The 27,101-nt window shown below is 40.5% G+C and overlaps 1 protein-coding gene across 2 annotated transcripts; it reads right to left on the reverse strand.

Annotated features, from left to right (window-relative positions):
• Positions 1-145: 145 nt before the first annotated feature.
• gigyf1b (GRB10 interacting GYF protein 1b) lies at positions 146-26,006 on the reverse strand. Of its 2 annotated transcripts, none has more exons than XM_036594309.1 (25): positions 25,679-26,006; positions 22,869-23,287; positions 21,454-21,519; positions 19,968-20,097; positions 19,773-19,868; positions 17,997-18,111; positions 17,801-17,903; positions 16,415-16,602; positions 15,164-15,381; positions 13,983-14,088; positions 13,437-13,592; positions 12,927-13,069; positions 11,036-11,267; positions 10,054-10,220; positions 9,371-9,468; positions 8,758-8,822; positions 8,220-8,293; positions 7,864-7,998; positions 5,860-6,066; positions 5,508-5,683; positions 3,352-3,509; positions 2,771-2,934; positions 2,486-2,530; positions 2,125-2,236; positions 146-674 (listed from the first exon to the last, which is right to left on the reverse strand). In XM_036594309.1, the coding sequence occupies exons 3-25, from the start codon at positions 21,486-21,488 to the stop codon at positions 607-609; spliced, it is 2,991 nt and encodes a 996-aa protein (XP_036450202.1). In that variant the 5' UTR covers positions 21,489-21,519; positions 22,869-23,287; positions 25,679-26,006; the 3' UTR covers positions 146-606. The 2 variants fall into 2 exon arrangements, with proteins under 2 accessions (XP_036450202.1, XP_036450203.1); XM_036594310.1 differs by having other exon boundaries at positions 343-674; positions 5,860-6,063.
• Between the last annotated feature and the right edge of the window lie 1,095 nt (positions 26,007-27,101).

Below are 27,101 nucleotides of genomic sequence, written 5' to 3' on the forward strand. Positions count from 1 at the left end.
ACTGTTTTTTTTTAAAACAAGTGCAAATCTTCAAGTTTTCAAATTCATATTTTTATAGCTTTACCTTTCATAAGAAAAGAAAAAAATACAACAGTGTTTGTCTTTCAACAGGATTTATATCGCCAGAGTGTGTGTATGTGACCCCTCCCACCACCACCAGCCTTCCAGCTGTGCTCCACATAGAGGCGTTCCGAACCTTCCCGATGCGTATTCGCTCACGTTTGTATACAAATACTCTACACATAATATATGCAACAATATATTCACACGTTTTTGCATTATAAAAAAAAGAAAAAAGATTCACACAAAATTTCAAATATTGAAACTCTGGTAATAAAGTGCAATAGCTTAGTTAAGGTGCTTTCTGAAAGAGGTGTGAAACACACCGTCCCCTCCGTTCCTCCTGTTATTCACTCCTCCGCTGGGTGGCGGAGGAAGAGAACATAAGACAGAGAGACAGAGAGGAAAAGAGAGAGAGAGGGAGAGTGTTAGACGTGTGTGGCTCGTCCTCTCTCTCTCGCTGAGCAGTGCACATTCATCTGCTAATTTGCTCCAGGTTAAGGCCTCAGGTAGACTCAAGTAGGTTTTTTGTTTTCTTCTGCTGGATCAGTAATCCTCCACCGCCTCCATCTCGCCCAGCATCATCCGCTCGCCGGAGCCCAGGAACGAATAGCCTGCCGGACAGAGACGGTCAGTTTCAGCACAGTGGAGAAAAGGCTCAGGCAAACAGGAAATATTATGAAGAAATTACGGTATAATTAAAAATGTGACAATAATAATAATAATAATAATAATAAGGCCTGTGAAGTAACTTTTAGATGAGTCTTTTTTTAAATGAACAAAAAACAAACAGTCTAAAGGCCTTTATACACCAAACGCGACTAAATCGGATGACGGTAAATTAATTTGAAGACATGTATAACTGATCTTGCACACCAAACAATTTTTAGAACATTCAAAACACAACAGCGAGTGTGTTTACATGCACTCAATAATCATAACTGGATTTCTGCAGTTATCTGATCATAGAAATCTGATTAAGAAATCTCAAAGAGCCTGGATAACTCAGTAATCAGATTTCAGCGCATGTAAAGTCTTAGTCTGATTTCTTTCAGATTTCTCAGTCCGCGCATGTGTGAAAACAGACCGGAAATAAATGAGTCTGACTACATGCTTGACAAAAGGAAGAATTTAAATATTCTTTATTTTCTACATAACGTATGTCCATATTTTCAGGTAAAGTGGCTCGATGTTTAAAACTGCACCATGAAATTTGAGTTTTACGTTATGTTTACATCACTTCTTCTGTGAGTTTATTGGCTGGTCGCAAAGCAGAAATCTGATTACTGCCTGACTCATGTAGACCTGGAGTTTCCCCATTAACTGATTACCCAAGAGCAGGTAAACGCGCTGATTGGATGACTGACAAAATGTGATTTCTGCAGTAATCGGATTATTAAGTGCACGTAAACACACTCAGTTTTACTCGCCCTCTGTCCAATTTTTGCAAACTTTAGCCACGAACAAAAACTGACTGACAACAACCAAAACAACAGAGCAGCTGCGCTCCAACAGAGCTTGTTCAAGACTGCTAAAAGGATCAGAATCTCTATAAGCAGCTCAAACTGAGCTATAAACATTGAGTTAAATGAAAAACAGCTCAAAATTTCAGTTTCTGAATGAATAGACGAAGCTCATCACGCTACTTTCACTTTTCCAAAATGGACAGCAGCCCAGGGCCACCGTCTGTCCTTGTATCTTAGCTCCAATGGGCAAAGTGACACTTAAAAACAAGGGGTAGGCGTAAAAATAAAAAAGGGGATTGGGCCTAACTGCTGATATCTTAACTAATACTTTACTTTCTCAAAATAACCCAAAACTCTGACATGCTTACATTTTTAGCCTACATTAAACTGATACATCTGTAGTCTGAAACACATTCACTGATGAAGCTGCAGAGCACAGCAGAATTAGAACAGCTCTCCTACATGAAGCTCTTATTCTGATGTGCTGGCTTATGTTGAGAAACAAGAGTATTTTTTGATACTGCCTCACAAATCCGACTGTCAAATCAGACTGGAACGATTATCCTTAGTGTGAAAGATGTACCACGGTCCCACTCACCAAGGATGCTGGGATCAGAATGCAGCATCATGCTGGGTTTCTTCTTCATCTTTGCTGCCTGACTGTCATACATGCTGCTACTTTTATTCACATGGGCTGCCTGGAACATGGACTGTGAACAAATAAGAACAACAACGTGGACTTTAATGGTTCAGCCACATTTCAAAAGCACCAACACTCGGTAACAAAAGTTCTACATTTAGGAGTTAAATGATTCGTTATTAATTAATAGATAGCCACATAAATTTATAAAAAGGGAAAATGACAGAAAAACAGGCTTCATAAAAACTATGTGGGACTTTCTATTTATTGAAAACTATAGTACAGTCATAAAGCATATTTGACTGAGAGGAGGACCTACCTGCAATGGGAAGTTCATATTCAGCCCGGCAACCTCTTTCGACAGCTACGGAGACGAGATTTGGTTTGATTATGGCTCTTTAACTTACAATTCAATGCACTATAAAATGTGTTGTTTCACCAAGAATCAATTCTACTGTTCAAGGGTTCTTGACTTTTTACAAGTGAGAATAATTCTTTTAACCAAAAAACGAACATATGCTTTTCTGAAATGTTATAATCTGTCCTATTCTATAAACCATCACTACACAGGACGGATAAAGCAAACGTTCATCCCCTCCCTCACCTGCTGCTGCTGTCTCTGGTGGTTGGCTTTCTGCTTGGCACGGCGCTCCAGGAACTGCTTGGCGAACTCTTTGGCTTCAATGGTGTCGCCCAGATATGAGCGGATGAAGTCGTGCACCTCATAAGGCGACTCCACCTCCTTCAGGTACGCCACAATGGTGGCCACTGCAAAACAAAACAAAACAAAAAAAGAAACAAAAAAAATAAATAAATCAACCTCAATTCTCAATCAGTTCCTAGCCTTGGGCTGATATCTGTGATAATGGGACTTAAGCAGGGCAGTTTTTATGCAAACTATAGTTATTCTGTTCATGTGTTGCATGATTTTTTTTTTGTTTTCCAGCTTCTCCTTTATTTACGCATTTCCTTTATAAATCATTCAAATCTACGAGAGACTCCAGGACCAGGACTGAGAAATTCTTAAAGTGACCAGAATTTCTCCAAAATGTCACAAGAACAGCTTCGGTAAGACATTCTTTCATGCTGCGGATTGTTTTGAGTCTACAATGTTACTTGTATTTCGAATGCGTTTATGTCAGAATTCAGAAAACGCCCGACGGTTTCAGAGAGTGTGTGCATTACCATCCCCAGAGGAGGAGCTGTTGGCGGAGGTGTTGAGAGCGTGCAGCATTTGTTCACACCACGTGGTGAAGCCGTCCTGAGGCTTCATCCCCTGCAACAGCTTCAGCAGCCGCTCCTCTTCCTCAGTCCGCTTCCGACGGTTCAGCATGTACTGATCACTATGAATAGACATTATAATTACACAAATATTTTGTTTTCATAGGAAAAAATGTCATATTTAGAAGTTTAATGCTTGTTTTTGATGTTGACTCATCACATTGACCCACATTTTATTATCCTTGAAGACAATTAGGTACTAAAAAAAAACCTACAGCAAAACAGTAACAGTACAGCCTTGAATACTATGTGTAATCTGAACATCCTGCATTCTCATACTGACCTTTTCAGAGTGCAACATAATGTAAAAAATATTTTAACTAGGACTGGATGTCATTCAAAAGTTTTTAATACTGATACCAACCAGATATGTTGCATGGCCAAAAGAATGTGGACACCCCTCCTAATTAACGCGTTTAGGTGTTGCTAACAGGATTGTGAAATTATGGACATGCCATGCATTCTCCATAGTCAAACACTGGCAGTAGAGTGGATCATACTGAAGGGCTCAGTGACTTTAAACATGTCATAGGATGCCATCCTTGCATCACTTCAAGTCAGTTTGCGAGATCTCTGCCCTGCTAGATCTGCCCCAGCCAACTGTAAGTGCTAATACTGTGAAATGGAAGCATCTAGGAGCAACAACAGCTCAGCCTCAAAGCAGCAGACCTCGCAAACTCACAGAACAGGCCTGTCAAGTGCACATGTGTGAAATGGCAAATTCTTGTGGAAAGCCTTCCCAGAAGAGTGGAGGCTGTTAGAGCCACAAAAGTGGGTGAAACTCTATATTAATGCCCATGGTTTTGGAATGGGATGTCTAACAAGCTCATATAGGTGTGAGTCAGGTGTCCATGTACCTTTCAGTCATACAGTTTAACAACTTTAATGCCTGAACAACCCCATTCCTACAATACTTTTCCTTAAATTATAATCAAAGTGTGACTTTAACCAGAGGTAAGTGTGAGATGCTGGAACTGGGTAATTTTACTAAGTGAGATGAGCAGCAGTGAGCAGCGCTTGTGTTTTTAATTGCTTTAAAATCATGTGAGACTCAGGAAAACGTCCTTCACATGTCCTTATTAAAGAAAGCCGAGAGGAAGACGTCGTGTTCTGAGACACATAAGCTGGACGTCCGTCCCACCGCCGTCTTTTAAAGATCAGAGCATAAACTTCGTCTCCTCTGCAGACCAGTTTCTGCTCCGCCATGTTGAACGGTATAAACTTTCACTATGATGAGACGAACATGATCAGAACGGACTTAAACTTTCCGATAGGGAATGTAATCAGATACAGGCGTTTACACGGATATTATTCTTCTATTTAACAGATTATTTACAGGATTACCCACCTCGATCATTCGGATAGAGACTATATTCCAAATGGCCTCAATCAGACTAACCTATTTCGACTGTGGCGTAGACTTGGACGTATTCTATTCCGATTGAGCTATTAGTCAGATTATTTACAAATTATTAGGCTACGTGTAAATGTGGCTACTGTTAGTTAGCTGGGGCTGTGATGTCACAACATATGGGTATTCTCCTGACTGGTGTAATTCATCTACAGGCAGTTCACAAGCTCCATCTCATTAGGTGAAAAGCCCCCACCTTAAACTTAAGGTGACACTGTTGATAATAAATGCTTAAATTAAAATGGCAGATTTTCCAATTTGAAAATGCACTCTTTCAAATTGCATTTTCTACATAAAAATTCATATTTCAGCCATATGCTGACATTAATAATGTGTGTATGGAATGTAATTTAGACAGCCAATCACTAGAAACTTACTACCTTATGTTAAAGTACTGAAATGTGGTACTGAATTACATGAAAATTTTCTACATACTTTATATACCAAAGTATTCTGGCTGGCACAATAAATCTTTTGAATTTTGATACTCAGTCCTAATTATTAATCTTAAACAGTGTGATAAAATACAGACGGTCTTACCCAGTTCTACAAAAGCTAAGGTTAATATACAAGAACAGCGTTAATGACTTTAAAAACATGGTGTTTAAACTACTTCACAATAATCACAACGCCTGCTAGAAACGTTTACCTGAGTGAGGGGCTGCTGTGGCTGTTCTTCATGCCCATGTTGCGGTGGTTGGCCTGGTTCTTCAGCGCCTCGTCCCACATGCCCATGCCTCCGGCGCTGGCACTGCCAACTTTTCCCTCCAAACCTGGCCCTGTCCACATCCCCACAGTGCTGTCACCCCACTGACCCATCGCCAGCTGCAGACAGAAAAGGAGTGAGATTACATTTTTAACAAAGGCACAAGTGCACTGTTCTCGCACAGACTCTACGATCCTGATCCTAAAAGTTTTATGGTTCTAGCTTAAAAAGTGAAAGAGGTACAAAGAGAGTACATTCTACTGACTTCATTACATACAGCGGTCTATGCATTTACCCTCTGCTGTTGCTGAACTCTCTGCTGCTGCTGTTTGTGCAGCCTCTCAGCCTCCAGCTCCAGCAGACCCAGGTTCTTCCCCTGAGCTTTGCCCAGAGACAGAGGCCCTGCCTGGGCCGCGCTCCAGCCGGAGCCCCCTTGCGCCGCCTGCTGCTGTTGGCTCTGCTGGAGCAGCTTCATAAGGAGCTCCTGCTGACGACACTGCTGCTGAACACAAACATCCATGCAAGAACAGCACTGTTAATACATGTTTCAACCAATGATTATTTAGAAATGTATCATATACAGTCAATGGCTCCATTTTTTCTGTGAATGTAGCCTCTCGCTCTCGTTCCACAGCTTCTGGGTTATTGAGACTCTCGTGGGGAACTGGAGCTCCAAGCTGTCCCACGAGCTCTGCAGTGCAGTCTGATGAATTATCAGCTGTGTTTGCTTGCAAATGATACTTCAAACTGGATGTACTACAGCATTGCAGTAGAAATAATAACTTTTTTAATCAAGAAAGCCATTATGGAAAACTTGGAAATTGCCATTAAAACCTGTATATGAAAAAGAGGGCTACAGTTGCAGAATCAAAGCAGAATACAGCACCAGAGCAGCTTTGAAGGGTGACACTAGGAAACTGTTTTAACGATAGGGGTGTAACAGTGAGGACGTTACGGTTCAGTACATGCAGTCTTATGGACAATGCATGGTATGTGTGAAGACTGATGAATGCAATGCAGAGCCAAATTTCACAAGCACAGGTTCCCCTTGGAAACCTGAAGTTGTAGGGCGTTAGCAGCGGTGGGTCGCAGAGGACCATTTCTGTCCCTAACGTAACAAAAGAATTAGTGTATCGGGGATTCATAACTGCAGCAGAGTCATAACTCCTGACCCCCGATCAGCTGTGAGGCGCGAGTTCGATGTGTCTGAACAGGGGGCTGGATTTGGGAAAGGCAGCTATTGAGGTAAGTAAGAGGAGAGAATTATATATAAAAAAAAAACAAAAAAAAACACACACACACACACACACACACACACACACACACACACGATGAAATTAGGTGGTACCCCATTTAAGTTAGCACTAAAATTAAGGTGGCACTGAATTTAAGGTGGAACTACATTTAAGGTGGCACAGAATTTAAGGTAATAATAGCACAAATAATTTAAGGTGGAACTGTTTTGCACTGAATTTAAGGTGGAACTGCTTTGCACTGAATTTAAGGTGGCACTGCATTTAAATCTGCACTGAATTTAAGGTGGAACTCCATCTAAGGCAGCACTAAAATTAAGTTGGCACGGTGGAACTGCATTTACAGCGGCAGTGAATTCAATGTGGAACTGCATTTAAAATAGCACTAAATTTAAGGTGGCACCGAATTTAAGGTGGAACTCCATTTAAGGTGGCACCTAGCAAAACATTACCATCCACCTTGGATACTGTAGCATCCGGTTAGCAATATTTTAGCAAACCATCAACAGTCTTCCACCATTTTAATGTTTTAACACGATTAGCTGGCTTTTTCAGGCCAACTTAAAGCTTATTCACGAACTTTATCTTTCTAGTTTTTTCTGTTTTCTCTGCTCCAAACTTTAGAATCACCACTGAAGCTGAACCATCACTGCACAGATCAGCTAACATCAGTGACGTTCCCCGTCGAGTGTGAGTGACCTGGCTGTACCAAAGTTACCTCAGGAGGGACTAGACAACAGTAGGTGGAACAAACTGTAACTTGCTCTACTGTCGGTTCAAAATAATCGAAAGCCAGCCTTATGCATTCAGTCGTTCCTGTTGCTTTTTTTCCCATTGTACCAAACTCGTACCGAACCATGATGTCCAAACCGCAGTGTGAACCGAACCGTAATTTCGCTGTACTGTTACATCCCTAGATTGATGGCGTTACAGTTATGGTTATGAAGCTGTGCTGGGCTGGGGGTCATATTACGGACAGAAGATAACCGCCCACAACAGTTTCCATACTTACAATTTAATCAGACACTCAAGTGAAGAGCACTCACCTGTTTCCTTCTGTACAGCTCCTCCTCTTCTCTCCTCTTCTGCTCCTCCTGCTGCCTTCTCTTCTCCTCTCGGCGCTTCCGTTCCTCTTCCTCTCTCTTCACCCTGAGTTCAGCTTCACGCCTCTCCTGCTGGAGCTGACGCACACGTGCACAGACAATTTTGATTAAGCAGCACATATGATAAAATGAAAATAAAGACGAAAAAGAAATTAATAATGGAAAAAAAGAAAATATTAGTTTCAATATAATCACTACAGGAAAGTGAGAGAGACAACATAAGGAGGAGAACAATAACAGTAGTAATAAAAATAATAATAATAATAATAACAATACTAATAACAACAACAAGCACTTACTTTCTGCAGCTGCTCGAGAGTTGGACCCTGAGATGAGTTACTCATGGTTAAGTCCCACAGACCAGCCTCACTGCCTGTAGAGCACAGATTGAGGACAGTTTTAGAATCTGAATCACTTTATTTCACCACGTATCACACATATAAGGAATCTGTCTTGGTGAGCGCACACGTATGACATACTAAACAAACTAGACACGCAAACAGACGATTAACAAGAATTTAACTGCTAGGGAAAATTTAAATAAATATGATAAATAGAATAAAGAATAATGAATAATAAAAAACCATCGAGGAGCTAAAGACAAGTGTGAACATCTGTACATATTCAGACAAGAACATCTATGCACATGCAAATCTGATGACGTATACTACAAAACTATTATACACAGAATATTACAGAATAGTATAAACATCTGCAGAAATGTAACATCTGTACAGTTGTGCAAATAGCATTATCTCGCAGAGGAGTTACTGTAATACAGTAAGGAGGTCTGATTGCTTCGGTCAAGTAATCAGACTAAGGGTTGGTAATGTTTACCTGGTGGCTGTGAGGGTGAGGTATGCAAGTCCCACATGGACCCGGCTTCCGGCACAGACACGGACCTGTTCACACACACACACACACACAGAGAGACACAAATATACATAAATCAGCTAAGATTAAAGAAATTAAAGAGTCACAAGCAAAATTACACTCATTTCTAACGGAATGGCAGCGATCAGTTTTGCATCACAGACTTGAAAAATGCTGCTTCAGGTTTAACCTTGGAGGGTAACCTTGGTGATTAACAGCAAAACTGCATTAGCAGTGTTGACCTCTGAAGAAACAGAGCTTCAGACAGCAACACTGAAGGTCCCAAACTGGAGGAAAAGGTCATTTTAGCAGCGTCTAGGCATAATATTCTATACTGTTCTTCTCAACACAGCTATAAATTAATTTTTAATACAGCAGCAGCGTGCCATGCCATCGCAAGATTTTATTTTTTCCTGTTCACAGTTATGACGGTATCTTACTTTCCAGCAACCAAATTTCATTCACTCTCATTCTCGTCATGATATCACTAGCCACAACTAAAACAATCCATCATCTCCTCCATGCTTTGGCCTTTCGTTATATATATTTGTTTGAGTGCTGTAAAGTCGACAGTTACCTGTTCAAGTGCTGGAACCTCACATGGAGCTGCTGGTAGAGGGCAGCAGTGGCCGCCTGCTCCAGCTGCTTCTTCAGGAACTCCTGGTCCATGTTGCCCTGAAACAGCAAATAAAATACCACATGACACTAAATCACATAAACCCAAATTAAAGCACCATTTTGGCTTTATGTACTACAATTTACTACAAAGTGGCTCTTATTCGTTACAGCTGCATAAAAAAGACGATCCTTAATGACTTGATAGTGTACTGGACTGTTTATTTTATGGGTGGAGTCAGTAGCATAAACCAAAAGCGCAGAATAAAGCAGCATTTGTTTATACCAAAATGAATGTAAAATACACGAAGTACATTCTTTTTGTATTAATTGCTGTGTGCTCAAATTAGTATTGTCTACTTTTGTTGTTCGTATTAATTGCATTGCACAGTATTACTGTATCATTGATAGTATTATGAACGATAACGATAAAAGTTTTGGTTATTAACATCAAACCAAGTTTTTTTCACAAATTTATATGTACTTTTATCAGACGCTTGTTCGATTACATAGATTGTATGCCAAAGGCAAAACTGAAGGACAACAAAACTGTAAAATTTGTGTGCGCTCCTTTTTTACGACCAGATTTGACTGCATGCAACTCTGATGAATAACAGCCAATGTGTATGAGTCTCTCTCTCTCACCAGAAGGGGAGGGGGTGAAGGTCCTGGAGAGAAAGGCACGCGTCCCCACATCTTAATAACATCTCCCAAAGGCTGAAATCCCTCGTCACAGCCTCTCTTCACCAGCAGGGTCATGGGGAAGTAGCCTGCCTGGAACCAGTCGCACATCTCCACTGGACTGAAAGGGCCTGGAGGAAGAGCAGAGAAACACTCAGACTCAGAGGACCTCTCCATATTTAACAAGCTGGAGAAGTGAGACCTCACCAGCAGCGCAAAATCTAAAACTGCTGTTAAAATCTATTTGCAGAATGACTTAACCCTTTTTTCAACGTTTCACATGCTGCGCAGCACTGAGTCTAGTTAAGCAGAGCTAATTAAGCTCTCTTGAACTCCTGGCACCATCAGGATTTAAACTAAATTTTCTGAAATGGAGTGAAATCTAATATACGCCAAACGGGAGCCTCTTCTAACGCTCTTTAGTGAAAGCGTGCAGCTGGAAAGTGTCCTTTTAGTGCTGGGATCTGACTCAATATGAAAAGCTTATTGAAACGTAATTTAACATACAGCACAAGCCCTAAGAAAAAAATAAAAAATTTGTAGTTAATGTAGCAGGTAATTATAAATTGTCAAAGTTAATTCGCAACCACAGCGACAGTGAATGTGACAGTAACATTCTTATTAATGTAACTTCTTTAAAAACTTAATTTTTAATAAAGTGCAAAATGAGGTTGGACGTGTTTGTTTACTGAAAATACAATGAATAAATGATAAACTTGTTTCTATAATTCTGGAAACAAATTCTTCATTTTGGCCACAAGATTTACTGGCTTGGTGGTTTGAGTGATCCGTGCAAATTTTAGTATCTATCTAGTGGTCAAAAGTTAGGATTAAACAGGATTAAACTGGATATCTAGTTTCTTAAGTGGAAAATTTTGATTATTCACACAAAGTTGTGCATAGTAAAAAAAATAGAAGTCAGAGAACTGTGCAGGTGTCTGCTTACCTTGGATCTCTCCTTGAGGGTCTTTGTAAAACCACTTCATGGCTGACTCGTGATTCAGTGCCAAGGCACTGGCAGAGTGAGAAAGAGGGTGTGTGGCTGGGTGGGAGTGTGTGTGCGAGGAAGGGTGGGAGTGTGTGTGAGCGGCAGCGCTGTGGCTCTCTTGAAGTGCTTGTGTGAAACACTCCTCCTCCAGAGAAGTGTCCTGAAGAGATGCAACCATCTTCTCAGCCTCCTAAAAAAAACAAACAGGGCCCACAGGTCACATTCGCTGCGCTGCCAAACAAGAGCAAAACACAGCAGCCAAGTTATGATCAAAACGGAGTGTCTGCGTTTCAATCTGTGGTTCAGCTATGCTTCGTTTTAAAAGGGTCGATTTCCTACGATTTTATTTTTGTCCCCGAGGTCGTGTGGATTTACATACCAAAAACAGCCATCATTCATTTTTACATGACCGTTTTACAACCTTTCTTTATCCCCTAGAATTAAACTGGCTGTTTTCATTACTGGCCAATGAATAAATGGATAACATCTGTAAACGAGTTGGTTTTTCGTGACATGAGAAAAACAACTAATTCAAAACAGACTTTTCTGCACTGGACTATATGAACTTGGGAATAAATGGTACATTTTGAAACTCAAACTGTTTACATACTACAGCAAACTCTAATTAGAAAAAAAAAAAAGAAAAAATACAGACAAACAAAGAAATTAGTTTTCCATGACATGGACCCTTTAAAGCCCACGTGTCAAACACAAGGCCAAGTCAGGCCTGGGACACAGTCCTATTTGGCCCGCAAAATGATTTTAATTATCTATTCTTAGTAGCCCGTTTAACCCTGGGATGCACTACAGTCCCCAGCATGCTCTGCAACACAGTGTGGGTTTTGACCCCCTTCCCCAACAGCAATCTATGGGCCAGTGGTTACACAAAAAGAGGAGATGTCTGGTGTCTAGTTCAAGAGAATATGCGGTTTTAAAAGAACTACCTAAAACAATTCATTTTTATTTTGAATCATTTTTGTTAAGTATTGAAATTTAAATAAGAATTCAGAGCCTATTTTGCTTTCACAGTTTTGGCATGTTTTGAATAAACAACGGCCCATTCGGGTAACAGCAACATGTTAAGAGAAAATGAAATAAAAACACAGCCCACAGATTTACTGAGATTTTTTAATATGGCCCTTTTAGTCTTTTAGTACACTACAACAGAACTTGGGGGATGTCTTTCTTAGTTTCTTTGTTATCATAGTTACTTTTCTTTGCCTTTGCAGGGCAGCATGGTAAACCACTAATCAGCCTAAATGGAAAAATCACACCAAGATTTTCATATTTTCTGTACAAGTCAATAATTCCGATGCAAACAAAAAGTCATCCAGACTGGCTTGATGTGAAATGGTTTGTTGCAGAGAAACATAATCAGAAACTGCCATTTTTTGTTTTGTTTTGTTGTGGTAATAAGAACCAAATGACGGTAAAATGGTGGTTAACATTTTCTTTGGGGACTACTTTGTCTTACAAAGCCATCTATTTACCTCTCTGAAACAGTTTTTTGGCCAAAATCTTCTCAAAATTATCATTAAACAGTGTCTCAGGCATCAGGCAGTGAATTCATAACCATTTCATGTAGGAACTTTCTGTGAGGGAGCTTTTAGAGGTGGACGTCTGGTTCCTATCACCACCACTGTGAACAATTCTGAATTTGAGGATTTTTTTGAGATTTTGAGGAAAAAAAAGTTTTATTCCCTGTAAGAAGTGTTTTATTTCCAGTGTTTTAGCCTAATAAGCATCCATTTCTATCCTGCCTCTCATGTGTAAAATGCATGGTGTGAGTAATGCAGCAGTAACAACCTTAACCATCTAAAATGGAGGCAGGATGTAGAGCCTCACTGACCTGCTGAAGGTGCTTCATGCCGTCCTCCTCCTCTGTGTCTCCCCCTGGTGGTGGGAGTTCAGTAACAGCGGTGGGGGGAGGGGAGACCACAGCAGCTGAGGAATTCTGACTGGGCTGACTGCTGCCCCCTACTGGAGCTGCATCTGAAACACACATTCCTTCAGTTCAGAGGCAATCTGGACACTTGAGTGAAATCCACATTATCTTTCATTTACAATCTACATTAAAGTGACCAACAAAGCAAAATCAAGCTTCATGATGGCTGTTACCACTTTTTTAACCAGGCTATGGCCAATAAAAGTATGCAACACTGTCAGAAATTACATATGCAAGTGTTGTGTGTGAAACTCGTGGCTAAAATCTTCCACTACTTGTTGACTAAATTAACCTTGAGCTCCAGCGCACAACTAAGGAAGCAAACTTTACACCAAATCTGCTTCGGCTGAAGTGGGAAAACTGTGTAAATTAGATTTTTAGGCTGAACTGTTTTTTTTAAGCAGATCTGAATACCTTCACCAATCTGGAAGCTGGGCTTTGAGGGGAGTGTAATGGGGGGTATGGGTGTCTCCTGTTCTGAGGGCTGCAAGAGGGCAGAAGCAGAGGCAGCAGGAGGAGAAGCAGCCTTCACGTCTCCTCCTTCCGAAAGTACTGCAGATTCAGCATCTTCTGCACAGAGAGAGGCAGGAATGAGAGAGATCGCAAAGAACATAACGTATTTCATAAAGTACATAACTTTAAAATAGGTCAAATTAAAATGTTCCCTTTAAATCCCAGGCTTACTACATCCTAAGGTTTTGTTCGGTAACTATAAAGCCAGGCTGGCTGTGGTTATGCAAGTGTGTAATAAAAGTTAAGACAAATAAAAATGCAGAAATATTTTTTACTGTCTCGTGAAGTTTGCCAACACATTGTGGATGCACTGTAAAAAGACTTGCAAGCTATTTTTATTGGACTACGACTGGATTATTCTGGAGCTAAAAGTGCTCTGAGTCACATAAATCAGAAGACCTCTCCAAATTGGCAGGGAATGCAAGAACATAACATGCTCCATCTCACCTTTCTCAACAGAGCTGTCCTTCTTCTCCTGGCCAGCCTCCTCCTCCTCCTCTAGAGCCTCGAACTCCAGCTCCTGGTCTTCAGGGATCGCGTCTCTTGATGACTTCTAAAGTACACGGAAAAGGCATCAGAATCACATGGGTATAGTAACATTAAATTTAATCCACATACAATGACTTCACCATAAGCTAAGGTCACTGCTTAACACTTAAATCATAAGCTACACTCACATTACAAGCCTCATTTCTCAAATCCGATTTTTTGCTCAAATCCGATCTCTCTGACACGATGGTTCACACTCGTTTAGGTAAGTGACTCAAATCTGTCATTAATGTGACGAACCGGCGTCCTGAAATGACCCTCATGAGCTCATCCTACTCAGTAACGTCACGTGAATGAATCACGAGCATCATCAGCACAAACTAACGAGCAGAACGAGCTTCGCTGAGAAGATAATTAACTCTGATCAGCTCTCAGCTTCATTATTAGAGCGAGACGAAGGAGAAAAAGGTGACATGAGCTGCTTTTCCACCGTTTACAGGCTTTGACTTCTGTTTGGCGCTGCTGTCATGGTAACGCTGAATGATGGCGCAGCGCAGTGGAAAAGGACCACATATGAAAGTGACTCAGGTCGGATTTGTAAAGATCAGATTTACATGTTCACACAACTCTGAAAACATCAGATCTGAGTCACATTAGGGCAAAAAATCAGATTTGTGCCACTTCAACCTGGGACGTAGCTACAATTTCTTTAGGTCATGTTAGCTAAGGCTGGCTTTACTCAATGAAATTTTCATGCAACTTTAGTTGCTTAAAACTGACTTGAAACTAAATTGCACTTGAGTTGCATAATGTAAAGGATCCTGCATGTCATTTGAAACTCGGCCGCAACAGCTGCAAGCATCTCAGCTTCAAGTTTCAGCAAACAAACACTAATAACATATCATGTGATCATGTTGACAGACATAACATCGAACCACTGATTTCACCGGACCAGTGTAAAAGAAAATGAAAGAGAAGATGGTTTACTGTGTGGTTGAAAAGTTCAACTAGTTGCGTGTTAGTTTCACTGTGGAAAACCAGCCTAAAGTCAGTTTCCTTCTTCGAGCTAATGACTGTGGTGAGAGAGCTCAGCCAGCTGAAACTGAAAAAAAGAAGAAAAGTGAGTTGTCTTGACCCACCTTGACACACATGAAAGCCCCCGTGGAGTCGAAGGTGCCCATCTCTCCCTCCTCCTCATCAGTGCACCACTCGGGCAGCCCGTCTCGGTCCTCCTCTCCTCCATCGCTTCCAGACCTCCGCCGGCTGACATCTCCATCCCGGAAGTCAAAGTCAAACTTCCTTCTCCGGCCTTCTCCGCTTCCGTGGTCTCGCCAGCCGGCAGATCGGGGACCCCCGTCTTACAGGGCAGAATTAAAATATCAAGCACGAAGAAATAAAACAATATGCACACTTAAGACCTCAATTCATTACACAAACTCAAACAGTTAAATACTAATTAAATGCTTGAGATATCCGTCATTTTCCAATCAATAAGAAAGCAATGTTAAAACCACAAGTGCAGACGTTAGTGTTAGATTCTGTATTTTGGCCTCAAGTTAGATCCAATATTCTTAATTTTAATTTAGAGCTATTGTGCAAGTGGTGCTGATTTTCTGTCTGGTGTGCCTCCAAATAAACAATATTTTTCCCTACTTTACATGCTGTCCGTGTTTACTGCAAACCTCCCGAGAAACAGCGATATAACATTAGCAAGCAAACTTTCTTGGAGATTGAGAGACCAAATAAATTTCCGAAGATGTGAGTGAATTATCTACTACTGTCATCACATCTATTTTAGACCTAAACATCGAGCCGAATCTTCTTTTTGAGCCTGTGTGTGACGTTAACACGTAAAGACGTACGACAGGTGTGAAAAACTCCAGACCTGACGCCTTTGACTTTTAAATGATTATTTCAGGTTTTGTAGGGCGACTCACAGCAGCACCTGCTCACCACATTTTAGCCTGTTTTTATTCCTTTTTGTATATTTTTTTAATCCTAATCTAACTTTTAACTTGATGTTTTTAACTATCCTAATTTCTAATTTGATCTCAGCGCAATGATTTTTTTTCTTTTAAATCTATTGTTTAATCATGTTTTAACTGTGTTTTTAATTTCTATTCTCATTTATTTCATTTTTTGTAAACAACTCTGTATTTTCTGACTCTGTTCTCATTAGTGAGGTACTTTGAATGACAGCAGTGTATGAAAGGCGCTACATAAATAAACATGAATATTTACCAAAATCAAAAACATTCACACACATGTCATCCAAGGAAACCCAAAGACTCTCGTTTTAGGTTTTAGAAGCAACCATCATAGAAGTAAATTCTCTATAATACACATAATCTACCTTCTTAGCCTATAACTCTGTGTGCATGTGTTTGTACCGTCGCGGCGGGCGCCTGCCACCCTCCAGCTGCCCCCCGGCTCTCCCCCATCTTCCTCTTGCTCCTCACGGAGGGTGCGCCAGTTATCGCTGTCGGAGCGAGTGTAGTCCTTCCTGCCTATGCCTCCGTCCTCGAACCCGCCACGCACCCCGTCCCGCCGCAGGGGCTTCTCGAAGCGCCGCTCGCCCCTGAAACACAGCACACAAGTCATACAAACATTCACAAAACAGGGCAACAATCCATTTTCTCAAAATCCTTGTTTAGAGTACACAAAGAGCCATCAATGCAAAACTGTGGCATCTCCAATAACTACAGTAAACATTTGGGCTGCAACAATTACCTGATATAGTGAGGCAGCCGTTAATTTAAATAGCTGTTACTCAAAACTACAAAGAGCTCTATAATGGCTCTAGGTTAATTTTAAATATTATTTGTAGAGACTGCAGTTACGTTATGATGGCTTCTACTAGGGCTGAAAGTTTAAGGAAAATATCTAATTGTGTTTTTTCTGACAAAAAAAATGTTAAGTTATTCGAGAAGAAAACAAAAAAACCTTTTCTTACCAGTTACCATAAGGCTGTTTTATTCTAAATAATTTGAGCATTTCTATCAATTCATTATGAAATTCTCACACAATGTAAACAGAGACTTCTGTGTTTAAATAATGCCAGAAAAATCTAAAAAAAAAAATGAAGATACTTGGTTTCTTTTGGACAATGACAATATATAGAATATAAATAAAATCCCAGCTCTTGCGATTTGAAAACTGCTCTTTCAAATTGCAATTCTGATGTAACCAACAATTGATCCTTCAGCCACAGGTTCCAGTGTTTTGTTTAATCATTAAATAAGAAAACGTTTGCTGCACAGGTAGAACTATAAATGGTGGCAGCGCTGTGACAGCAAAGTGAATGGAAACCACAGAAAACAGATTTAATTGATCAACAAACTGAATAACATCTAAAGTACATATATGTACGTTTTGGAGATTTGGAGAGCAAATTAATTCAAAGTCAGAACTTGGTGAAGGACGTGTCTTCCAAGCATGCGAGTGAATTATCAATTATTGCCAACATATCTACTTTAGACCTGAACATCGAGCCAGATCTTCTTTTTGAGCCTGCGTATGTGACGTTAATACATAACGACAAACAACGTGGTGAAAAAACTCCCGACCCGACGCCTCAGACTTTTACATGATTATTTCAGGTTTTACAGGGCGACTCACAGCGGCGCTCACTCACCATATTTTAGCCTGTTTATATTCTCTTCACTCAGTAATGATACTTCTTTCAATTTCAACAAATCTTACATAGTGCTGCTTTAACTTCAATAACAATTGTTGGTTGCAGCCATCAAACGCTTAGTAAAGCTCCTGTCACAAACCTGTCGTCCCAGCTTTGGCTGCGGTGCATTTCTCGGCTGCGGCCAAAGCCCAGCTCCTCGTCCACGCCTCTTTGGTAGAACCCTCCCTCGCCTCGTCCTCTCCCTGCAGTCAAAAAAAAACATGGAAACGTGTCTTAACACATCCTTACAGCAGTTTGTTCAGGTACCTGTATGTCTGCGTGAGAGAAAGACTCACCTCGCCCTCCTCGGGTGCTTCCACGGCCTCGGGACACGCCGGCCGGAGCTGCCCCGCTTCCTTTACCCATGAGCCTCAGCACAGCCACACTGTTCACAGACATGGAGAAGTTCCTCTGTGGACAGAAAAGGGGTCACAGACCACTTGACTGAGAGCAACATACACCAACATAAGCAGCAGAGCAGAGGCCATCAACCCTCCTCCTGTAGATCTACTTTCACGCAGAGTTTAGTTCCAACCTGCATCTGACACGCTTACATAACACTAACAGACACAATTCAGCGAATCACAGACTTCGGAAGAAGTGAAGTAGCTGAATAGACTGTAGACTGTGGTTGGAACTAGACTCCAGAGGAAGGCAGACCACTGCTGTGGATGATATCTGTAATCATTAGACCATGCAGGAATTATGCTTCTCATAAAGATGTTTATTATATTTTATTATAAACTTTATATGTAAATTCCTGCTGTCTGAACAAAACCTCATATCCCCGTTTTTGTTGTTTTTCACTTTCTGACATAAAATGAAAATGCTTGTTTCTCTTTACATTGTGTGTTAATTTAATGCTGAATGGATCAAAATAAACTGCCCAAATTTACTTGGAAAACGTCTGGCTTCATTGACTAACATTAAAAGTAAAGTATTTTGGAGACATGAGGTTTTGTTCTGACAGAACTGATATGTAAAATACATCTTTATATTAAATATATATTTATTTATACATGACATGTTTATTACACCCTATTATACACTTAATAACAATGTTTATATTGTTAATTTTATGAAGAATGGAATTTTACTTTGAATTTTTATATTATTATTATTTATTCTAGTATTACGTATATTTGCTGTTGTCAGAAGAAAACCACATATCTCCAAAATGGAAACGTTACAGGAGAAGGAAAAAACATACTTTACTTTAAATGTAAGTCAATGGAACCAGACTTTTTTCAAAGTAATTTTGGGTCATTTCATTCCTCATTAAATTTACACACAATGTAAAGGACAATGTCGATGTCAAAAACTAAAAAACGTCAAATGTGGAGATGGTCTTCTTCCAAAAACAGCGATATATATGTACAAAGTAATAAGTACCATACTGTAACCTCGTTAAGTAATAACTAGGTTTAATACCTTGTTTGTTAACTCTTTTCTTGATAATTCTTTTTCTTGAGTGCCTTACTTTCCCTTTGCTGCTGTAACATTGTGAGTTTCCCCAGTTGTGGGACTAATAAAGGAGTACCTTATAACGTTTACACACTTGTTTTTTTTTGTTTTTTTTTGATGTTTGGCATGCCTGTTTAAGTGTGAAAGCTGGGCGTGGTCTCTGGTTCACCTGAGAACAGCGAGTTGAATAATGCACGGTGCAGCTTCCACTATATCTCAACGCTGTCCACTCCTGTTTACCTATTACCTCCTGTTTTTTTACCCTGAGTGTTTGATCTTTCTAATTCATACAGGGTGGTCCAAAGATATTAAGGATGCACAATGATATCTTTATAATATCAGTAGCAGCAAATAACAGCTTTAAAATGAACACTTTAACAATATAAAAAATATTAAAACACTACACTGAACACTTTCATACGGTGCTCTACAGTAAAGCTGGTTAAACAAGCCTAATTTAGCTCTTTATGTAAATAAGCACACACAATATGTCCACGATATGCTTAAAAGAGTTTACTGGTACAATTTAACCATGATATTATTAAAATACTGTCATACTGTTCGACTTCCTGGTTTCACAGTGGTGTCGATCAAACCAAAAAACTCACCTGCTCCTCCTCCGTCAGCGGCACTAAGGCCAGGGGCTGCTGAGGCTCGTCCTGCAGGATAGCAGCAAACTCCTTATCCTGCATGTCCTCTGGGACCTAAACACACCAATACAGAGTGAATGGACAGCACATAAAGCACAGGCAGCAGGACAGCGCTACCCTGCTTGTCTCTGTCGACGAAGTGTCGCCTCTCACCTTATTATCTTTAATATAAAGTGCTAACATCTCCTCGCGGCCATAGCGGTAGTCGGCCAGCTTGGACTTTGGCATTGCTGGGGAAGGAGGAGGGGACGTGATGCTCCCTCCTCTGGATAGTGCACGGAGCCTGAGAGAGGACACAAAATCAGAGTTATCTTCGCCATCATCAGGTTTCGCCAAGTACTCTTAACTCCAGATTACAAACACGGTTCTTTCATGGTTACTTTTATGAAACTGTATTATTTAATTTCAACCGAAGCTTTTTACTTACTGTCGTAAATGCAAGAATTATGCTTCTCGTGAACAAAGACATTTATTATATCTTATTATAAACTTAGTACTTAAATTGCTGCTGTTGGAACGAAACCTTTTATCTTTATTTTTGTCGTTTTCCACTTTTTGAAAAATCGAAAATGCTTGTTTCTCTTTACGTAGGGTGTTAATTTAATAACGAATGGTCCAAAAGAAATGGCCCAAAATTTCTTGGAAAAAAGAGCTGGTTCCATTGACTAACGTCACGTTTTTTCGTTCTCCTGTCATCATTTTAGAGATACAAGGTTTTGTTCAACAGCAGTAATACGTAAGTTAATGTTTGTATTTGACATATACTTACTTTATTTATACGTATTATATCCTACCATATATTTATTACGAATGTTTGTTATTTTTGTGGGTACTATTATGATATTTTATTGCTATTGTGGGAAGCTGTTCATGCGATAAACCATATTCTCTCCTGAGCACACTATGGATGTCTTAAGTGCATAAAGAACTCTAACCAAACAAAAAAAATAATATCCAATTAAAAAATAGCTTAATATGATATTTTTGTAGTATTGCTCACCCCATACAGTCGGATCAGCTAAAATACCCCATCAATTTACACTGTCTTGCTGGTTTTCTGATTCAAAATAAGTTAACACTACCTGTATAGGCACCTTAACTATGACATTTTTCTTTTAATTTTAAGTGAACAATTTCTATTTATTTGCTAAAAGAACACACAATACGACTTTCGCACACGTTATGTTTTATTTTTCCCTAGATATATTAAACCCAGTATATAAAGAGGAACTGCACATTAAAATGTGCAGAAGCGTGTTCTCTAATATTTCTCATTTAGAAAATCATTCAAGCGAAACATAATTTGACCAGGGTGCTCAAGCTTTTTCGCACAACTCGTCTCCTCACGCATAAAGCACATTTACACAGTGCAACTAATAGAAAAGTTGCTATACAAACAACGATCACCCTCCCCCTGCACTCTTCACCCTCTCTGTGTCATTGGGAAATCAATCAGTTCTCTTTAAATCAAAATGCTGAACATCAGGAAACATCTGCTTCCTCATTTAGACACTTACGATGGGGAAGTGAAGCACACGCACAAAAATATTATCGAACACTTGAGCAAGAAGCGAGAAACATGGTGGAGAAAGCTGTAGAAGAATAAAGAAAGGGATGTTTTTTTAGGAAAAAAAGTTACCATTCTGGACCGAAGTTGAGCGTCTCAGCAGTCATATTCTCCACGTCCAACAGGCTCAAAAGGTTTCTGTTGACATAAAACAAATTTAAGTGAAACTATGGCCTAAAGCCACATCCTGACAAACAAATCTGCAGCACAACTGAGCATACGGCACATAACAAAAGCAGAAGTGGATTCATCTGTATTACAAATATAGCCGACTTCCTGCAAAGAGCAAAACAAACCCTTCAATGCTCAAAGTTTACGTTTTCACATTTTAATTTTTGTCCATTTGGAACATTTGTGCACATATACACTGATCAGGCATAATGGCCTCCTTGTTTCTATACTCATTGTCCATTTTATCAGCTCCACTTACTATATAGGTGCACTTTGTAGTTCTACAGTTACAGACTGTAGTCCATCTGTTTCTCTGATACTTTGTTAGCCCACTTTTACCCTGTTCTTCAGTGGTCAGGACCCCCATGGACCCTCACAGAGCAGGTACTATTTGGGTGGTGGATCATTCTCAGCACTGCAGTGACACTGACGTGGTGGTGGTGTGTTAGTGTGTGTTGTGCTGGTCTGAGTGGATGAGACACAGCAGTGCTGCTGGAGTTTTTAAACACTGTGTCCACTCACTGTCCACTCTATTAGACACTCCTACCTTGTCAGTCCACCTTGTAGATGTAAAGTCAGAGCCGATAGCTCATCTGCTGCTGCACAGTTTGTGTTGGTCATCCTCTAGTCCTTCATCAGTGGTCACAGGACGCTGTTGGCTGGATATTTTTGGTTGGTGGACTATTCTCAGTCCAGCAGTGACCCTGAGGTGTTTAGCTCCAGCACTCAGACCAGCACAACACACACTAACACACCACCACCACGTCAGTGTCACTGCAGTGCTGAGAATGATCCACCACCCAAATAGTACCTGCTCTGTGAGGGTCCATGGGGGTCCTGACCACTGAAGAACAGGGTAAAAGTGGGCTAACAAAGTATCAGAGAAACAGATGGACTACAGTCTGTAACTGTAGAACTACAAAGTGCACCTATACAGTAAGTGGAGCTGATAAAATGGACAATGAGCGCAGAAACAAGGAGGTGGTCAGAATGTTATGCCTGATCGGTGAATGTACAATAGTTAATAGTATGTTTTGAAACCTGAACAAGTATGTAATTATTTCAAACTCCTTTATTTTAAAACACAAGTCAGTTTCTCAGGATATGGGCCCTTTAAGAGTGAGAGAATTGGCGGATGTATGTAAATACATTCTAATTTCCGACACCACCGAAACAACTAATTCAAAACGGGCTGTTCAGAGATTAGTTTACATTAATGGACTGTATGGATTAGAGAAACAGTTTTATATGATCTGAACTTCTTCAGACTTTATATTCACACCAGCAGGTTATTACTCCAACGTTTCTTTTCTTACCTTGTCCAAACGCTAGGACTGAACAGGAACAGGATGACTGGGGAAGCTGACGCAGTGGTGCTGTATCAGTGTGCTGAGGTGGGCTTGGTTAGAGCTCTATATGAGTGGATTAATAGCTGCCAAATTCAGGGGGGAACAGCAGAGAGGGGTGGAGGAATATCGAGACTAATGCAATCACCTTCAGAAAGGGGAACGCCACCCAAACTGCTCTTACTTTTAAAAATATAAACGAAATAGTATTTCAGAAATGTAACTATACTTTGCAAGTAAACTGCGGCAGCATTGATAAGAGCAAGTGTTTCAGAGCAGTTCCGCTGTACTATTGCTGGGAGTTTCTCTCAAAGCTCTCCCCCAGTTCTTGTTCTCTTGCTCGTTTTTCGGCTGACCCTTCACAGACACACCTTCAGCATTCCTGTCACCTGCAGGACGACAAACAGAAAGAGTGGTGGGGAGTGAACAACCAGCACTGACGTGGCGAGATAATGCAGGAAATATCCACGTAGATGAATTGCATTATACATTTTTGCATACGTATTCTTATACTGGCTACCAGTCTGTTACAGAATACACTTCAAGGTGCTATTACTGGTTTATAAATGTCTTAATGGTGCAGGAGCAGCATATTTATCTGATCTGCTGCAGCGATGCGAGCCGAGCTGAACTCTCAGATCATTAGGGACTAGTTGGTTAGTCCTGCCGAAGGTGAAGACTAAACATAGAGAAGCAGCGTTTGGCTACTATGCTGCTCTTAAATGGAACCAGTTAACAGAGAGCATTAGAAGAGCCCCAACACTGGACACTTTAAATCAGCCTGAAAACGTTCCTATTTGAGCTGCTTTCAGCTCAAGAATTATGTCTATATTTTCTCCTATGTGAAGCAATTTTTGATTGATCGCAGTGTACGAAATGTACCTGCCTTGCCCATAAATTAAAGGTGAATTCTGCCGATTTTTCACAACTTCAGCTCAGTTAAATGGTTTGGATGCAAACAAAGTCATTCCGAGTTAGGGCTGAATGATTTGGGTAAAACATCCAATCGCAATTCTTCTAACTAATATTGCCACTGCAAGTTAAACTGCTTTTATATTCTACAAATTAAGATTCCGACCTGTTTTTTTTGCCATCAAGAGCACAATTTAAACCTTTTCTGGCTTGAGGCTTCAACCTTGAATGTAGTGTGTGAGTTATGGTGTGGTTATGATGTCACAACACCCAGGGGTTTGGTTGGATCTAATTGGCCTAACTTATCTACAGGCAGTTCACAAAGTCTGTGTTATAAGGTTAAATTTCCCCATTTAAAACCCTTTTAAAAAGACAGCGTTTCTGATAATGTAGACTTCAATTAAAAAAAAACTGCAGCTCCTGTGGTTTTAAAAAATTCCACTGTTAAATTGCATTTTCGATAAAAAAATGGATTTCTCTTTCAGCCCTATTCAGAGTGGTTGTCATTCGGTATATACATATCTATTATCCAAAAAAAACAATGAACCAGTGTTTACTTGTTAACAATGACAGAATGATGACTGGCAAAAATTACTTTGCCATTCTAAGCCCTGTATGTACCCCTCCACCATGAACAGACTAAAGTACACGTTAAGCCAAAAAACTTATGGCAAAACTGTCATAAAACAGCGTCTCAGTCATCAGGCAGTGAATTCATAACCATTTCCTGTAATAGCTTTCTGTGAGGGAGCTTTTAGAGGGGGACGTCTGGTTCCTATCACCATCACTGCAAACGGCTCTGACTCGGTAAGTTTATCTAGAACAGAGCGTTTCACACCAAACCACTCTGAACGACTCTGTTTACATCTTAACCATTTAATTAAATAGAAATTTTGGAAATTCGGAGGGGTTCCCCTTTAACTTTAAAGCTAGCATTAGCTTAGCCTGTAGCCTGACCTTTCTCTCAGGTTCTTTAGGTTGATAAACTGTGAGATAAATTCGACACAGTGGTGAAAACTCGATTCACCTCTTTTAATTTGTGGTGAAAACTAAACTCTTAAGATGTAAACAGTGTCATTCAGAGTGGTTTGGTGTGAAAAACTCTACTCTAGAGAAACTTACCGAGTCAGAGCCGTTCACAGTGGTGGTGATAGGAACCAGACGTCCACCTCTAAAAGCTCCCTCACAGAAAGTTACTACATGAAATGGTTATGAATTCACTGCCTCATGACTGAGACACTGTTTTATGATAGTTTTGAGATCTTAAAATTCATTCATGATGGAGGAATACATATGCAGGGTGTTGTGAGGCAAAATAGTCCCCAAAGAAAACTTATTATTTCAGATTTTCACACTATTTTCCATCATCAACATTCCATATAAACTCAGAAGACTCGTGTTGGTTCACTGGTGGTTCTGGATAGTAAATAAAATGTCTATATTTGTCATCATGGCGACCCCTGGTTCCTATCACCACCACTGAAAAGACATCTGAACCATTTCACACCAAACCACTCTGAATCACTCTGTTTACATCTCACACACCGAATTATGCAAATATGTTGAAAAATCGGTAAATTTTCTTTTAATTAGCAGAAATATAGTAGTTTACAAACCTCAAAAAGCACTCTAGACGTGTTTTTAATAGCACACAATGGCGACAAACGGGGGGGGGATGAATGACAAAAAACACAGCGCACAGCAGCCGCGTTCCGCTCGCTCTAAAGCGGCCGTTCTCCAAAATTTATCTCGGGGATTCAGTCGAGGCCTTCCGACTGAGAGACGCTGCACGGCGCTTTCGCAACAACAGAGGACCGAGACATACAAAACATCACTTACTAACACGTTATAACGAAACGCAACCTTACCTTTACTTTATTTCTTTACTTATATAAGCAAAAATCTGCAAAGAAAGATCCTCTGCCTGCTAGCTAGCTAGCATTAGCAGGCTAGCTAGCCAGCTAATTTTCTCTCCAGCTCGACTCTCCGCTCTACGGTGTTCCTCCGTCTGCACGCGGACGCCTCGCGGTAACAAACAAATACGACCTGTCCGTGCGTGTCCTCTGCACCTGTTCCGTGTCCGCGCTATACCGAACTGATTGATTGTTTTGTTTGTTTGTTTGTTTTCTGAGTCGCTGAACTCGCCGTGAATTCGTCTCTTCACTCCTCTTGTTGTTTGTGTTTTAAAAAAATGGCTGTTCAACGTGAACCACGTGACGCAGGTTTGTCCAATGAGGCGGCACTTTCGCTCGAATCCTCGTTCTTCAGTTGGCTGTGTTCCCATAGGCGCACTTGCGTCCTGCACCCTCGTACACTAGCTAGGGCACTTTCACAAGTGTGCACAAACTAAACACTCTAGAACACAAGCACATAAGTTACGAGCTCAACTTTATAGAATGCAAGTGTGCACTAGCTAAGCATTCTAGAACACAGGTACACTAGCTAGGCACTCTAGAATACAAACGTGCAGCAACTAAACACTAGAACACAAGCACATACGGTACAAGCTCAACATTCTAGAATGCAAGTGTGCACTAGCTAAGCATTCTAGAACACAGGTACACTAGCTAGGCACTCTAGAATACAAACGTGCAGCAACTAAACACTCTAGAACACAAGCACATAAGTTACAAGCTCAACTTTATAGAATGCAAGTGTGCACTAGCTAAGCATTCTAGAACACAGGTACACTAGCTAGGCACTCTAGAATACAAACGTGCAGCAACTACACACGCTAGAACGCAATCACATATGTTACAAGCTCAACCTTCTAGAATGCAAGTGTGCACTAGCCAAGCCTTCTGGAACACAGGTGCACCTGTGTTCTGGAATACTTAGCTAGTGTTCTAGAATTCTTTCTAGCGTGTAAAGCTTAGCTAGTGCACACTTGCATTCTAGAACACAAAAATGCACTAGCTAAGCACTCTAGAACACACTTACATGCCAGAAATAATTACAGAACAACAGCTAAGCATTCTGGAATGCTTGAGCTTGCATGTAGCATGTTGGTGCACACTTGTATTCTAGTCAAGGCTGTGCTAGTGCTTATCACGCTTGCACTCTAGAATGTTGAGCTTGCACGTAGCATGTTTAGTTGGTGCACACTTGTATCCTAGAGCGCCTAGATAGTGCATATAACACGAGTGCGCACCAATCAAGTGTTGTAGAAGGGAACTGCGCTTATTGGAACGCCACTTTAGGCCTTTTGAAAGTGTAACTGCGTATTTGGCGCCACCTGGCGGTCAGTATGACATGACATCTTCTGCACCAAAGCCTGGCTCTGTGCTTATT

Source organism: Colossoma macropomum, unplaced genomic scaffold, assembly GCF_904425465.1.
Source record: "Colossoma macropomum unplaced genomic scaffold, Colossoma_macropomum, whole genome shotgun sequence".
NCBI classification, from domain to species: domain Eukaryota; kingdom Metazoa; phylum Chordata; class Actinopteri; order Characiformes; family Serrasalmidae; genus Colossoma; species Colossoma macropomum.

Bases quoted from the DNA above. Each gene is read 5' to 3' on its own strand.
- gigyf1b (XM_036594309.1), bottom strand. From the start codon at position 21,488: ATGACTGCTGAGACGCTCAACTTCGGTCCAGAATG. The intron at 13,593-13,982 runs GTGAGATGGAGC...CTCTCTGTGCAG, and splicing joins GGACAGCTCTGTTGAGAAAG to AAGATGCTGAATCTGCAGTA. The intron at 3,510-5,507 runs GTAAACGTTTCT...GTCTATTCATAG, and splicing joins CACAGCAGCCCCTCACTCAG to TGATCAGTACATGCTGAACC.